Below are 16,828 nucleotides of genomic sequence, written 5' to 3'. Positions count from 1 at the left end.
CAACCTATGTGCACGTCAGAACGCCTCCCCGACAATGGTACTCACCGGGTAGCTCGGAACGGAAGGCCTCGGAACTGAACTGAACTGGACTCGGACCGGACTGGACTCGACTCGGAACTTCGGGACTTCGGAACTTCGGAACCTGGTGGGCCTCTGTATACCTCGGATCTTGCTCTCTCAGCTAGGCTCTGGTCGGGATACTTCGCACTTCTCACCGCCTCGTCTGGGTGTTGATCGCAGCCTCAGTTACCCCCGCTCGGCAGGAGGGAGATACAGGAAATCCTGTGGGTACGCGTTGTTGTCCGTCCAGCTGTGACAGGAGACCGGGCCTGCAACGCACCTCCGGCGCGTGAGATGAGAAAGTGTCCCTGTTCGGGCGCCATTCATGTGGTAAATAATTTAATTACCGGGACTTAATTTGATGCGGAAAATCTATAATAATAGCTCAGTAAAATAAGAGGCAGAATCCGTGGTATTAGAGGTTCGGAACGGGCTTTATTCCAAAATCGATTCGAATCGATGGTCTCCATATTCCATCACCACGAAGGTTCAGGAAGTGAAGAACCAACTTTATTGACAAGTAATCATTTTTATACAATAGGCATTACAGTGAAACAGATGAAGGAGGCGTAACAGTTGATGATAAAGATAAGAACATACATGCGTAACTAAAATAGGTGTAACTGGGCGTAACTTAAAGAACGTCATTGGATATGATGTCAGAAATGGGTGGTTCCACGGAAGAATTTCGCAATGTCAGCAGAAATACTTGGCAGAGATGCGCGCGCAGCAGCATGACGTGTGATTGACGTGCAACTAGGGGGTGAAAGGGACTTGACATTTAGCTCTACATGTGGAGACAGAAGTCTGGGTTTATGTCAACCTAATCCCAAATCATATCTAACATCCTATGTTTAAAGAACTGTGTTATCCAAAAAGAAAGGTCTCTTAGGATAGAATCTTATTCTATACTGACTATACTGACTGTTAGTGCGTGTACAAGCGTCTAAGTGTCTACACTAGATGCGAGGACAGAAATCTTCCATAGTAACAGGGCTATGAATTACTTGCATAAAGACAGAGAAGCCGGGCCCTTTGCTCGGTAGCTGAAAGAATGTTTACTTAAACTACTAGACAGGAATGCATTGGGTAAAGAGCGGAGCAGAGCAGATAATCTTGAAGGTGAAATACAGTTTTTGGCAAGCAACAGGCTGGAGTCAGGCACCGTTAGCCGCGCAGGGAGTAGGACAAAGTTCATGGATACAGATGCGAGCTCAGACTGGAGCTTTCAGAGGCAGAAGGCAGAAAAGGCTTGATGCCAGAATCAGGGCCTACTCGCCTGGACTGTAAGAAATGTGGGAAGTGAACCATATAAAGCCGGTGGCCTTTCATACTTAGAAATAGAATATCCGGCCCATTCATGGCGGATCTGAAAGAGGACATGTTGACGGTGGACGCACAAGTGTTTGCGTCTTCATAACTGGAACTGGAGGAAACATACATGTACTTATGATCTATACATGAAACCGTTGGGGTCCAAGATAGGGGACATAACTGATCATAAAAATCCATATTTCCACAATGTTCAAAACCTTGTGCTTGGTATACAAGGCTTTACACAACGCTGTCCCAGCGTTCTTCACTCAGAACCTTATCCCCTATTGTCCATCCAGAGCACTGCGCTCTTCCAGCTCCCTGGATCTGGTGATCCCCCGAACCAAATCTGTTAACTGGGGTGACAGAAGATTTCTGGTGGCTGCTCCAAAACTGTGGAACACACTGCCTCACTTCATCAAGACCAGCACGTCCCTCTGGTCCTTCCGAAAAAACCTCAAAACCTGGCTTTTTAATCACTGACCTCCCAGTTCCCTTCTGGCTAAACATTGCAGTTACCTAGCGCCGAGATGCCCACGGGCCTTCGTTTCGCGCTTTACAAATGTCTAAATAAATAAAATAAATTGTGGGTTGGAATTATCACCACACAAGAAAGAAATATTCCAAAGATTGTAGAGCCTTGAGAAATTCGCGGGACGATTTCCCAGTGTATGCGACGCAACACGTCTGAAGAGAAACTATAAGAATAAAGAAAGAAAAACAAGAAACTCCAAATACTGTTAGTATTTATGCATGCAATGTGCAGATAAATGTGTAGATACACTACAGACGTGTGCTGAGGATTTCCTTTGTTACTTCATGGGTTGATATGTTCATGCCTTGTGGGAATTGATGAAACGTACTGTGATCGCTTTGCTAGACTACATGAAAAAGCCATTTGCACACTTTCAGTGACTGCTTGCATGCATCCAAACAGATCTTGATATGCGGCCTCGACTCTGCGGACTCTATTGCTTGGTCAATGGGCACAGTTGTCTCACAGCAGCGACACGCTTGGATGTATTCCACTGGAATGCTCTTTGTTGTTGAGCTGTGTTAGACCTGACATCCTTGGCGTGGTACTTTCCCCAAATGATTTGCCTTCAGCCCTCCTGTTTTGCTGAATTTATTGCTTTTGGCTTTATGACTCTGCACTTTACCACTGTTAAGGTGTGTGTGCGCTCTCTCTACTTCAAACATGGTAAAATTGGACTACTCCTAATTGGCACATTTAATTACTTTTAAATTCCCTATTAAATGGTACTACGTGTACCCAGGGCCTGTAAATTAAATGCTACTAGTTGGCATGCAGCACTCTTACGGCCACCCACGAAGTAGCCTTTTAAAACATGTCAGGCCTGCCCTGCGGCCTGTAGTGCAGTTTTAAACTGCCATTTAGACCTGGCAAAGTAAACTTTTTACCAGGCTCTGGCCCTCTTTTTTGATTACTTATAAGTCACACCTAAGGTAGGCCATAAAGGTTTATAGGGAAGGGGGTATTTTATTTAAAAAGTAGGACGTGTACTTAAATTGTACATGCCCTGTCGCTGAAAAACTCCTAAAGTAATTTTTTACTGTTGTAAGGTCTCTCTCTCCCATTGATTAACACCGGGTTACCTTATTACATTTAATACGAGCTGACTTTGGATTGAGATCAGATAAAGATATGCGGTTTACCCTCAAATTAACTGTAATTTAAAATCCTCTTTAATGGTAAAGTCGGATTTCTGGGTCATAATTCTGAAAAGGCCGCTTTCAGAAAGTTAGCAATTTCTTATCCCATTCATCTGGGCCTTCTGCAAGTGTCGTGACTCGCATGACTGTTAATGGATCTGCTGTTGGGGTTTGTGTATTGCTTCCAGACAGTAGCACAAAGGGGGCTTAGGTATGGTTCAAATGGGCCATCCTGGTAGGATGGTTGCTGAGTAGCTGTACCCAGTCCCACTTATGCTTCAAATGTCATTCCTTCCTGCACACAGAAAGGAACCTGACACCAGGCCTCCCTGGCTTTTCTCACTTTCAAACAGTTTGGAGCCTTGACAGGAAAGTGGAAGCACTTTACAGAACCAGATGTGGGGAGTAGGACAAGGAGCCTCCCCACACAATGGTGAGCACAGTCATCAACAATATGCTGGACATGACCACACAAGTCAACACTGTCACTGCATCCTGCTTCCACCCTGAAGATGATGAGGAAGATCTTCAAATGTGACACTAGAAAAACTGTCACTCATGCCATAGTCACCAGCGAGTTGAACTGAGGGAAAACCCTCCGTTCTGAGATCGCACATGGTGAGAAAAACAAACTATTGATTCAGGCCCAGATCTCTGTTCTGGGGTGAATGTTTGACATTGTTCAGCATTCCATCAATTATTCTTATTGCATTTGTCACCTCATGTGGGATGGGTATGCCCAGATATGAGTCCTGTGCTCTGCATGCCAATGGATTCAAGCTTCCCTGGCTGAGGTGATTCCATGAAACCGGTCCCAGGATGCTAGTTTCTGGTCCTGGGAGGACCTGGCCTGGCAGTTCAGGCTGGACTGTTGACTTAGGGAGCAGGGTCAAGTCTGATTTGTATATGGCTGGGAACAAACTGGAAGGGCATAGTGAGCAAAGAAAATGATGATTTAGGCCCAGATCTCTGTACTGGGGGTGAATGTTTAATATTGTTTAGCAGTCTGTCCATCAATTGTTCTTTTTGCACTCCTTGTTTAGCTGGCACTACTCCGTCCCACCTCCAGGAAGGAATTCCTTTGGGTGAGAAACCTGCAGGAAGATATAGCCATCAGCCGAAAAAACACCTAGCAAAACCTTTCTGGTGGGAACATAATCTTCCTGCAGTTCCTCACCACTCGCCCTCCTCTCCTGAGGATTTAGCACCAGTTATGTCGCAGTTGGAGCCATATGGTGCTACCCAGCGGTTCTGAAGAGCTACTGCTGGGGAAAAGCTTTTTTGGACCACTCTGAAGCCTGGAAGGATAATTCTTAAGGTGAAAAATGTGGGAAGGTTGTGTCTCCAGTAGAAATACCATTAACAAAGGTAGCTTAATGTCTATGCTTTGGTAGTTGCTTCACACTTTAGCACCTAGAAAGGATTACAACCCTCTGGGACCCTAGAACCTTTTAGATAAACGCTGTGTACAGATGGAGCCTTCATCGCTGGTGGTTCAATAAGCTGCTGTCTGACCCAGTACTAAGAAGGAGTCCTCCTTGGCCCTAGGGCTGTGCTATGGATCAATATACAAGAAACATAGAGCACTGTGTAGTGTGGCCTACAGGGTAGAGTTGAATTAAAAAGCTTGAATTTTTTTAGTTACATAGTTGGGTGCCAATCGATATGCGTTGATGCAGTTTGTGAAGTACTGTGATCCCTGGAATACCCTGTCCCCATGATTGTCCCTGCGTCCTTGGAGTCCCTCTCAGCCCAGGACCATCGTTGTCGTTAGATCTTGTCCAGAACCTTCAGTGGTACAAGCTCCTTCGGATCATCCTCGGGCAAGCTGGATCCCATTGTGCTGTAGAAATAAATAATTGTAGAAACAAATCAGAGACCGCAATCAACCTTCTTGTTCAGCATCTGTCATTGTGTCAGTAGGCATCACTGTCTGATAACTGATGATACATCCTGTCTTCCTATGTTCACATATGCAGAGTATAAGGACTTTATGAAGCCTTTTTGGGGGGAAATCCCAATTACGTTTACCAATAAAACACAACATACAATAAATGAAATAATTGAAATTCAACACCCTACGATACAATCTCCATTAAAAACCCAGTTGCAGGACATCTTTCATCACAATTTAAAATGGAATAGTCCCTTCTGTATATCCCAGCAGCCTGACTAAAATGTCCGATCACTTCCACTATGTCATTGCGTCAGCCATGGATTGAAGAGCTCAACTAATCATTTGAAAAGATTTCCCGCTAAAGCATGACAAAATTGGTCAGCGCATGATTTTATTTCCTTTCCTCTGAAAATTTCACATAAAAAGGGAAGTTGTGAATGCAGGGGCATAATGCAAGCACCTGTGGGGCGATGGGGCAATCCTCTGCCCCCCAGTTCTATCAAGTGGGCCCCGTTTCCCCTACGGTCAATGAGTTTCCGTGACCTCTGGGAGCCTCTTCACATTCTGCAGCGGTGCCCATCTTTTTATGTTATGCCTATGTGCACATGCGTCGTGCTGTTACGCTGCTGTGCACATGTGTCGTGCTGTTACGCTGCTGTGTGCATGCGTTGTGCCGTTACACTACTGTGTGCATGCGTTGTGCCGTTACACTACTGTGCGCATGTTTCGTGCCTGTAGAGGTGGGATTCTGATTGTGGAGCACACAAGCACAGGTCTTGTTAGGTTTATTACTCTTTTTCAGTGACTCCTGAACTCTAATAGCTCATCTTTGTGAAATCAAACTCTTATCAAGACTCCACATAGTTGGCTCAAGGCCAACAGGTAAGTACACCTGAGAGGAGAAAGAGGCATAGCTACTTGTTTAAAAAAATTCTCAAATCTGCAATTGGTCTGATTTGTTGACCTCGCTGGAAAGGCAAACAAATAGTCCATGACTGGGATTTATCACTTGTGCATAGGTGCTTCAAAAGAAAAGTGGTGCCGTAATCCACACAACAAACCGCACACAATGTTAGTGCCTAACAAAATTAATGTGTCCATCTGTAATAAAACTGGTGTTGATGTAAAGTGCTCTGATACCTGATATCTTTGGGTCTAGTTTGTGCTATTAAAAAAAAAAAAAAAACTGTGAAAAGAGTGATACAAAGTGAATATTAACTCCGATTGGATAACATCTAATGGCTGTCATGTGCACGAGTCCTAATGAAGGATGAGTGGGTTGCTCATTATACATCTTTGAGATGCATGAGTACAAAGCTTCCAAAAGTATCAGACAGATTGACGTTTCGACACAAGCGTAATATGTTTGAGAGGCTCTTTATCAGGACAAGAATTAAGAATGCACTCTTGTGGTAAGAAACACTACAAAATCGAATGAATGTAGGGTGAAATACATTTGTTTCCTACAAATGAGTACCTTCAATTTACTGAACTATTCTATGAGCCCAACTGGGTAAAAAAAATTCCAGATCCTTATGCTTGCCAGCTACAAATGCAGTCCTGATGAGGAGGCTTCTATTTTAACAAGAAAGGGTAATACAACGTGGCCGGCATGAGAAATATTTACTGTGCTATTTCAAGAAAGCCCGATAGCTGAGGTAAAAGAGGATGAGGGAAGCTCTTGGTTGAAGAGTTCCCATTGTTACTGACATTGATATCTGCAAAGACTCTAAGGAGAGGTTTCATTTTTGCCCCAAAACATCATGAAAGTTGGTAATATCGTCTGACTTGGAAACTCGGGGGTGAGCCCATAAGTGCTATAGGTGAATAGGATAATACGGTGTAACGATCATCTGAATGAGAAGGTGGATCCAGATTCCTCAAAGGAGTATGAGGCACTTGACATCCACACCGGGAGACAGACTAGGAGTCCATGACAATTTCCTTATGAGAGACATTGAAGCTTGCCTAGAACCTATTTTAACAGGACGATACAAGTAAAGAGGTTGTTCTGGTGTTTACAAAGGATCTTCTGCTGGGATGACAAATTGAGGAGGTCCTAGAGGCTGTGGAGATCAGTCAGAAGCTGACGGCCATAATCCTTAATGTCTTTATTGGTGTAAAAGCCACTTCTGCAGAAATACTGGTTGACCTGTTTTTTTTTTTTCTTTTGCCTTCAAATCTTCCATTGTTCCACAAAGCCTGACGCCTTCCTTATCCTCAGGACCATTTTTGGAAGAAGAGGATGGTAAACAAACCGCACACACTGGTATGGGTCAGAGGCAGCATTTTTCCTTCCACTGGATGGGCACACCACAAAAAGTGACGACTTTATAGGAAGAGTCCCATTAAAAAACAATCTTCACATGGAAGGTGGTTGTGCCCTCCAAACAGACCCCTGGAGATTTCCCAGACCTGCTGGCCAGTCATGACCCCACTGGAAACTATCAGGAGAAAAGTAATCTTCACATTATTGCTCAAGGTCACAGGCTGCATTCTTGAGCAATAATGGGAAGATGACATTTCTCCTGCTAGATCTTCTTGATTCTATGAGACAGCCTCCACTTATACCCTGACATCACGAGGAAAGGTGAAATAACTGAGAAAATATTAAGCCTTGATAAAGTAATTTTGCTAAAAACCACTTGGCTGATGGGATGTGAAGGACGTTTTTCTTGAGGCTACCTAGAGTTTGACTGGACTTGTGACCGGTTATGGCCTGGACTACCAGGATTCATGCCAGCAGTCTGCTGTCTTAAGGGCAAGTGATACTGAAGAGCTAAGGCGATTGGAGGCTGGTGAGCCAGTTGTGTCATAGGCAGAAGAGGTGGTTGACATGGTAACATGGGCCATAAGGGTACCAGAGATGTGATGAAGATATGAAGGTGGACATCCAAGCATTGCACCATGATCTCCTAGTTCTCATACAGCTTGATGTGAAGTCTGCATTTGTCGTAACCGGAGATTGCAGGATATCCTCAAAGAACATATGCTCAAACCTTATGGTTCATAAAGGTAGCCATCACCCACTGCTAGTTCACGGAAAATTAATACATTGATTAGACTTGGTGCGGCACATCCAGCTGTTTGTATTTTCACTCAATTGAACAGGGGCGTGGAACAGTAAATTGAAAGAGGGTACATTTATGAACCAAAACCATTTGGAAAAGATGTTGATGTAACGTCCGCCAAGGGCTGGGTGGTGCAGTGGTTCATGGTGCAAACAGTCAGGAAGGGTGTTAAAATGTAACCCTGTTTACTTGGAAATTATTCCAAGGCCAGTGTTCATCTTTGACTTCTCTGCAAATTTACAATATTACCTTAGAGCGCTAGAATTTTTATAAACCTAGCCTACATCCACAGAAAACATGTTCCATAAATATATATGTGATAGAGACATCTAGCTGCAGATTCCTTAACTTAGAATTATCCCCAGGTGTCAGACTGTATCCGGAAAAAAAAAATCAGCAGCACCTCTGCGTGCCGGGGGACGGCGCCACGCGACCCTCCCTTGACGTTGTCCACGGACGTGACGTCAGCGAGGTCATATAAGTCCCTCCCGGCGCGCTGACGTCAGTTTCCTTATTTTCCACGTGCAACGCGGATCTGGACTAAGCTATTCCTCTGGCCTGTTTTCAGGCCCTCTTTGACGCTTTGCATCTAAAACAGTGTGCGATGCCTTCGGGCTTTAAAACGTGTGACTCCTGTTCGCGGCAAATATCCACGACAGAGCCACACCTTATCTGATTGTGGTGTCTGGGCAAACACCACGACTCGACGGATTGCGATGCCTGCCAACAACTCAAGCCGAAGTCACGGCGGGAGCGCCGAATGAAGCTACTTTCGGCTCGCCTGTCCTGGTCGGAGTCGTCCCGGCCTTGTCTTCGGCAGCATGTCCCGGTGGCAGTGGGTTCAGTTTGCGGCGTCGGTCGCCGTCTGGTTCCCACGTGCATCGCTCACCCTTCCTGGTAAGTCCCGGCGCATGTCGCTGAGGTCCTTGACCTCCCTGCCTTCTGTTGTCAGGGGCACTAGTTCATGGATTTCTCTGGACATGCGCCCCAGGAGTCGTCCCTCCCCTATCCGCCTTTTCTTGGTGTGGGGGCGACTCAGACCCAAATGGTGGCCGCAGCGGCCCTGCAGGCCTCCCTTGGGTCCCCTCCTCTCCCTGGGGCGTCCTCGGACCCTCCGCTACATGCGGGATCTCCGGTGGACTTGCCGGTGGGTTTGCCCCCAGCGTTGACTGAGCCCCTTGCCTCTCGGGATGATGGAGATATGGCGTCATCAGGACGCGGCCCGGCTGGGTCCCCCTGTTTGAACCATAGCTCCCCTACCGCGCCGCATAGTCCTGTCGCAGGTGGTTCCTGGCACTCGCAGCTTGACTCTGAGCCCGCCTCGGCCTTCCAGGCAGGCGGCTGCCTTTTCAGAGGCCGAGCCGGCGCCGTAGGCTTGCCTCCCCGGCACCTTTCCTTTCTTCGGAACCGGAGCCTGTTGTTGTTGAGGCTCAGTCGGCGCCGGTCCGGCCCCGTAGGCGTGTTTCCCCGGCTCCTGCACTGTTCCTTTCTTCGGAAACTGAGCCTCTCGTGGTCGAGGTCCAATCTGCACCAGACGAGGCTGAGCCGGCGCTGGACGAGGCCAAGTCGGCGCCGGCCGAGGACTCCCTGGCGCCGCCTCGATGCCGGATCATTGACTCCTCTCCGGAGGCTACCGGGGTGAGTTCGGCATCACCCCGACTTCTGGCGATGCCGGATCCGTCCTTACCTCTCCTCCCCCTGGAATTTGTGGCTCCGGCGGTCTCTGTCTCCTCAGGAGCCCCATCAGGACCCTCATTCGTCACTGGGGCTTCCTTTATTTGGACATCTTCCGTTCCTCGGACAACCCCTTTGGGTGGGAGGCTCAGTCAGCCCTCACCCTCGGATGAGTTACTGTCCCCTCCTCGGAGGGCTACCGAGGCTGGTGCGGCATTTACAAGAGTTGTTTCCTTGGCTTGAATATGCAGCCCCCTTCGGTGCCCCTGCCTGTTGACCCGCTGTTGGATGTCCTCCACCACGGTTCGGGGAATGTTGAGCTGCTTCTGCCTTTTGAAGCTTCTCTGTATGATGTTCTTTTGGGCACCTGGGTCCGGCTGGCGTCGGGTGATCCGGTGGCTCGTTCAATCATGCACCGCCACCGCCCTGCTCCAAACGGTCCTGTTTGCTTGTTTTTTCATCCAGACGTTCAGGGGCTTGTTCTGCATACTGCTCTTCCTTCCTTGCCTCAGCTGCTGCTTCCTCGCTCCCGGGAGTCCAGGTGGCTGGAGTCGCGGGGTTGTAATATATTCGCCTCCACTAGCGCAGCTCTTCGCTCACTCAATACAGTGTGTGTCTTGGCTCGGGCTACTTCTGCCCTTTGGGAGACTGCGGAGTCTCTTCTATCTTCCGCCTCTGAGGGCGATCGTGGTGACCTCTTCCATTTTCTCTGTGACGGCTGTGATCTGGCTGAATTTACTATCCGCTCTGTCCTCGATACCTCGGATTCCTTAGGTCGAGCTATGGCTGGTTCGGTTGCACTGCGACGCCATGCTTGGTTGCAGGATGGCGTCTTCCCGGAGAATATCCGGGAACGCCTTATTGATCTGCCCTTTGATGGGGTCCTTTTGTTTGATACACACGCCGATTCGGTGGTTCAGCGCCTCCTTGCGGGCTTGCACCCTCCACCATAGGTCTGAACTTAGTAGGTCTCAGGTTGTCCACTCCTGGGGTGATTACCCTTTTATTTAGCATCCACCAGTTGGACTATGCGTTTTTGGGCTGGCACTAAGCCTACTGTCGCGGTGTTCCACAGGTTGTTGTGTTCTGTCCTCTGACTGCGGTTTACCATAAGAGGTGTTCCCCTGTTTTCTTGGGGCCGTGATATACTCCAGGTGGGGTACCTGTATGCCATTGTGTGGCTCCACTTTGTGCCACGCAGGCATGGAGGTCCCTTTGGGCTCTCTGTCTCCTGACGCCATTATCTTACTGTTGGATGGTTTTCAGTGTTGTGCCTTCTGGCGCTGCCTCCCACACGCCACGGGTCTCGCCTCACTTGAGCCTTGCGTGTGTGCCCCATTCTCCTCTTCTAGAGGCTTTTTCTTTGTACTAACTTTTTCGGTGTATTTCAACACGCTTCAAATAAGGCTGCCTCCTGCCACGGGTGCTTTAGGTGACTTCCTCCTATAAAGCGCCCGCAGCTGCGTGGTCTCGTGGCTCACCCCTTTTGATATATACCCACAGGTTGACCTTTGGTATCCCTTGTTACACACCTCCACCTCTGTTTTCTGTGAGATCTGGTCCTATATCCCCGTTTTTCGGGGAGCAGTTGGGTGCCTTCTACTCATGCTTGCTATCGTTCTGCACAGCGGTGTTTTTCTTAGCACGTTTATAGTGCACTTCGGTGCCTTTTACTGCATCTTCAACACTGGGAGTTCCTAGGGCTCCGTTCCATGGGGTGGAACTCCACTTCTGGATGCTCTTTCCTTGGGGTTCTGGTCTGTCCCGTTTGTGTACTGCGCAGTCCCTCTCTTCTGTGGGGGGTGCATCTCCCCTCTGGGTCGGAGGTGGTGGTCTGGAGATTTGATGTTGTTCTCAACAGCTATACGTGTTCTTCTTCATGGTTTCGATAGGCGCCTTCAGTGCCACACCCTTCAGATGTCTCTTTTTCCTTTGGATGTTGCCCTAATCGGTGTCTGGTCTGCCTGCGGGACAGCTCCTCTGAAGAAGGTCCTCCCAGGTGTTGTGCTCTGCGACTCTATCTTCCGTGGGTGCGGTCTCCCCTTGGCCTTCAAACTACCTTGTTGGGCAGTCCCATACTCATCTTAGCTACACCATTTTGTAGTCTCCGTAGCTGTCTGCTATGTGCATGCTCTCATTGTGGTCCGCCTCGGTGTGCTTCAGCATGGTGCTCTCCGCCCCTTCGACTTCGTGTGACTGAATGTGCACTTGGCATGTCTTATGTTCCCGCATGTACTTCTGTGACATTCCTCAGTTAGTGCCTCTTGCCCTTCGCTTCCTGGATGCTGTCTGTCCGGCCTCCCTTGCAAGGGCTCGCCTGGTAGGCTCTGGTTACGTTCCTTCATATTGCCCTCTAGCTTCGTTGGTGCCAAATAAGTGTTCCATTGAGCTCAGGGAGTAGTTCCTCGTTATAACTCTCTCTTCAGTTCTGTGATATGGCTTTGTGCCATTTCTTCCTCTCGTGCTCACACGGGTATGGTCTCGCGCCATTCTGGCAGTCTTGTAATACCTTGCCTCCCGTTATCTTTTGCTCTCTGAGCTGCTTGGGTTGCTGACTGGCTGCACCGCCACAGCTTTCCCCATAGTCCGTCACTTTGTGGCTGGCTCAGTGCTATCAGGCACTTTCTATTGTTCTATTGCAGACCCACCTCCCCGGTATGGCTGTGGTATCTATTCTAAGTTAAGGAATCTGCGGCTAGATGTCTCTATCAGATGTACGAGTTACTTACCTTCGGTAAAGATGTATCTGGTAGAGACATTGTCTAGCTGCAGATTCCTTAACGCCCACCCATCCTCCCCGTTCTGCGAGGAACTTGCCTGGTGGGGTTCTCTACTTTTCCTCCTTTCAGTAGGCACTGGTCTTCATCCAAGGTGCTCAAATTGGTGCGACCATTTTAAGAATTGCCATATGCAGTGCCCCCCTCCAGGTGGCTTTGCTTCCTGTAAAGCGGTGCTTATTGCTTCGTCTTCCCCGGTCAATTCTTCTTCTCTTGCTCTGCATTCCTCCACTCTGGTCCTTCCATTGTGGGGTCTTCTCCTGTTGTTTTTCCTCCCTCCCGCCTCCTCTATCGACCTGGAGCTCTTGTCCCCTCTACAGTCGTCATCTTTGGAATCTGCTGGATGTGCTTCGACCTTCCATTTCTATTGGAGAAGTGCCCTTCTTGTACTGTCTTCTCGCAGAAGATTGTTGTTCTCCCTGTGCTCCGCCCTCATGGCCAACGCAGTTCTACGTTGTAATAACAGTCTACTTTTTGTCGGTCGAGATATTCTTCCCTTGTTCCTCAGCCTCTGGGAAGGACCCATGCTTTGCTTGCGGGGTTGTTTCTCAGAGCGATGCTCTGCCTTTCCTTCTTGGTCTGTTGGTTACAGTGTCTGACACTGTCCTTTATGATGATGTTCTGCATTATCCGATCTTTTTGTTTTATGGATTTTTCCTTCTACGCACACTGTTGCCATACTTTCACAGTTTTGTTGGTGGCTCCGCGTTGTGCCGTGGAAAAGTTTGTCCGAAGAAAACTGACGAAAGCGCGCCAGGAGGGACTTGTATGACCTCGTTGACGTCACGTCTCTGGACGACGTCAGAGCGGGGTCACGTGGCGCCGTTCCCCAGCGCACAGAGGTGCTGCTGCAAAAAAAATTCTGTCTGATGCCTGGGGATAATTCTAAATTAAGGAATCTGCGGCTAGACAACGTCTCTACCAGTTACATCGTTACTGAAGGTAAGTAACTCGTACTTATAACATGCAATGAACACTTTGTGAGTCAACATATAGTATTGGGGACGCTTCCCACATGTGTTGCGGCTAGTGCGTTTCTCCTGGCTATGCCGCGCCCCCGGAAGTGAAGGTGGAATGAAGGCGGCAGATGAAGGACAAAGAGCTGCGGAATCTGTGGTGTTCTGCACCGGTTCTGGGAAAATCCGTCTTTAACAACCCACTGTATTTGGAGCTGAGAACGTGGAGCCCTGGAGCTGCGTACGAGGGTGAGGCGTCTGTACCAAGGAACAGCCATCCCGGTAACACAAACGCCAAGGACGACGCAGAAGCAGGAGTGGATTGACATCGACTTGCCAGGTGAAGGTAAGAGCGCAGAACCACAGGGAGCAGTGGTGTGTAAAATCCTTGTCCTTTCCACTTAGAGCTCGGTCAACTGCTTGTTGACCGCGGAGTCAATTTTGTACTCACACGACACAGCAGCATGCAAGGATGCTTGATTAATGTACCATGAAAAATGTACATCCAACTGAAAGCAAGTTAAGCGCGGGATTTGCCGAAGAGAGGAAGAGGTAAAGAAGGGAGGAAAAAAAGGAGTAGTCGCACTTAAAGCAGAAATTAATATAGGGCGACAATAACTTTGCCGTGTTTTTGGGAGGAGGAGGGAGAAGGGTGGAGGTTTAAAGAGGAGGGAGAAGAAGGCGAAAAAAAAGAATGAGAGCAGGGGAGAGAAGTGGACAATAAAGGGGATCCTAGCAGTATGTGCACGATTAAGCGCAAGAATCTGAATATAAGCACTCTGACCGGTAATCAGCCTGGCAACCAGCCGATTTCCACTCAAAGGCATCGCAGTAAGCCAGGTGTGGAGAAAACCATGGGTTTTACGGAATGCGCAACAAAGAATGGATCTGAAAGTGCAGCATTTGTTAGCGGTAGAAAGAGCACAGACCTTGGAGGCACAGAAGGCTCCGCCCGAGAATCGGATCAGCGGTAATCAACAGACCATGACAGAACATACTAGAACACAGGGTCCTCTGAGACAAGAGCTGAAGATGCCAACATTGTTTTGGAAGTAGTGGCAAATCGTCTATGGTGAAATCCTTCTCTACTCCTACCTGTTGCAAGCAGTACCCCCTGTTCTCCAAGTCTCATTTCACAATCACAGCCACCTCTACTCAGCCCTCAGATTCATCGCTAATGCAGGTCATCCTGCCTCCTGCACCTCCACCTTCTCCCGCGCTGCAAGTAGACGAGACGGAAGAGCTAGTACCTCACGCTCCATCGTTAGGCGCAGCCACAAATAGTAATGGGGCAGTCTTTCAGGTTTCGGAGAATGGGAAAGAATCAGATCCAACAGTGCAAAGTATGTTTGAATTAATTCTTTCCGACATAAAAGAGCTCCGGGCATCACAAGCGCAGGAAATTGCTTCACTGCATGCTAGGTTATCACAAATTGAGGACTCTATGGGTAAAATTCCGGAACGCCTAATTGAAGCAGAACGCGTATCTAGTCTTGAAGACAAAGAAATGACTTTTGAACATGAAATAGCTCAAATTAAACAAAATACAGAGGTTCTTGAGTCTAAATGGCAGGACATGGAAAACTACAACAGAAGATCTAATCTACGGTTAGTACGCGATCCAGAGGCAATCGAAGGAACTCCAGCGCGAGAATGCGTCGGTCATTATTGAAGAAAGTAATCCCCGAATTAGAAGGCGATTTAACCATCACTAGAGCCCGTAGAGTTCCTTTCCAATGCCCAATGAATGCAAAATACCCTTGCACTATCTTAATATACTTTGCCGACTACAGAGTAAAGGAGAAGATTCTTTCTAAGGCTATTGAGAAAACAACCTTGTCAACACAAGAAGTGCCGCATTTTAAAATCTTTTCAGACATGTACTTTGTGGCAGCAAAGAGGCGCCGAGAATTTGTGAGAATGGTTGACTTTAAAATCAAAGGGAGCACAGGCAACCATTGTTCAGCAGTTGAAACTAAAGGTTTTGGCAAATGGCAAATTTTATTTATTTTATTTGCTGGACAATGTGGTTACAGCACAAGAACTACTACAGCAGATTTTGAGTTCAGCCTAGTGTTATGAGAATGTATGTTATTCAACCAATGTTAGGCTTGGAGTATAAAGAAGTATAAGGCCTTTTTCTTCTTCCCCCTGATGTGGACATGATATTAAAGGTTCCACGTAAGAGCAGTTAATTTATCGGGGATTGGGGGGAGGGGAGAGGTATCCCAAACCTCCAGTAGATGGAACGCACAGGAGGGGGTGCAGATACATGGCACCCAGAGTTCTCTGAGAAGAGATGTGGGTCACTCTCCAACATACAAGGGGCAGGGCGGGGTGGTTCTCCAAGGGGGAGTGAGGTTCACGGTCGAGTAGGGGAAGCATGAGGAAAAAAGGAGATAGATCTTCTAAATTTCAATGTGTCCACAATACAAATAAGTTCTATGAATGTAAAGAATAGGTTAGGGTGTCAGGCATTATTGCAACATCATTATGCACTTTATACGTTAATTGCACTGCACTGTCACTTTATTTGGTCTATATGCACAGGCACCTTCAACTAGATAAGCCTATTTGTACTGTCTTGTGTCTTAGTTGCCTCTTAGTTGGCCCTAGACCCACAGACACTTTCTCCAAGGGCTGCTATGCTCCTGATAAAGTTTTATAGGACAAAACGGACTTCAACTCTTTGGGAGTTTATATTAATGTTCAATTCAGCTAAGCACTTTATTTCCACTGTCACTTTATATATCTCTTACCTACAGACTCTGTTTTTAGTTAATCTTTGTGTTGCCAGGCGAAAGTTGTCTAAGGAGAGTAAGCGGCAAGAATATTTTATTTCTTCAGGTATCTCTAGCGACTGATATTATAGTTTTGAATGTGTATCCTATTTTATCTCTATCGTGTCAATCAACATTTTAGCATCCTTTAAAAGGGTTTTTTTTTTTAAAAACAAAAAAAGGGTAGATAAATACGCAGATACAAGCTAGGTTGAATACTTTTTGTTACCGCTGATGTCTTACCAACAGGCAGCCAAGGAATCTGTTAGAATTCTCTCTTTTAATGCTAATGGCTTGACTAACAAAATTAAAGCTCGGGCTTTGAATAATGGATGAAAGGCAACTCCCCAGATATTATATTGATACAGGAAACCCACTATGTTGCTAGGAGGAAACTCATACAACATGTTCCAGCAGTGGGCAGGCAGTAGCCATCTTTCATCAGCATGTACGGCTCAAAGAGGGGTAGCAATCTTTTTTTTAACACATTCTTTACTTTCCAGACAATATATATTCCCAGATAAATAAAGAGGGCAGATGGGGATTAGTAAATGGTTCAATTAATACCAGGTTGACTATAGCCACGATCTACGCCCCAATAGAGGATAATCCTGCTTCTCTTTTG

General features: G+C 47.2%; 1 protein-coding gene across 2 annotated transcripts in view; it reads right to left on the bottom strand.

The window, feature by feature from the left end:
- Positions 1-506: 506 nt before the first annotated feature.
- LOC146813671 (solute carrier family 22 member 7-like) overlaps positions 507-16,828 on the bottom strand; it is a 482,730-nt gene continuing 466,408 nt past the window's right edge. For both annotated transcript variants that reach the window (XM_085610167.1, XM_085610168.1), the window contains one exon: positions 507-4,891. In XM_085610167.1, coding sequence (XP_085466293.1) covers positions 4,819-4,891 — 73 coding nt within the window. In that variant the 3' untranslated portion in view covers positions 507-4,818. The remainder of the gene's footprint in view (positions 4,892-16,828) is intronic.

This window comes from Triturus cristatus, chromosome 6, assembly GCF_964204655.1.
Source record: "Triturus cristatus chromosome 6, aTriCri1.1, whole genome shotgun sequence".
NCBI classification, from domain to species: Eukaryota; Metazoa; Chordata; class Amphibia; order Caudata; family Salamandridae; genus Triturus; species Triturus cristatus.
The sequence above is the reverse complement of the archived record's forward strand: the minus strand, read 5'-3'. Positions and strand labels throughout refer to the sequence as shown.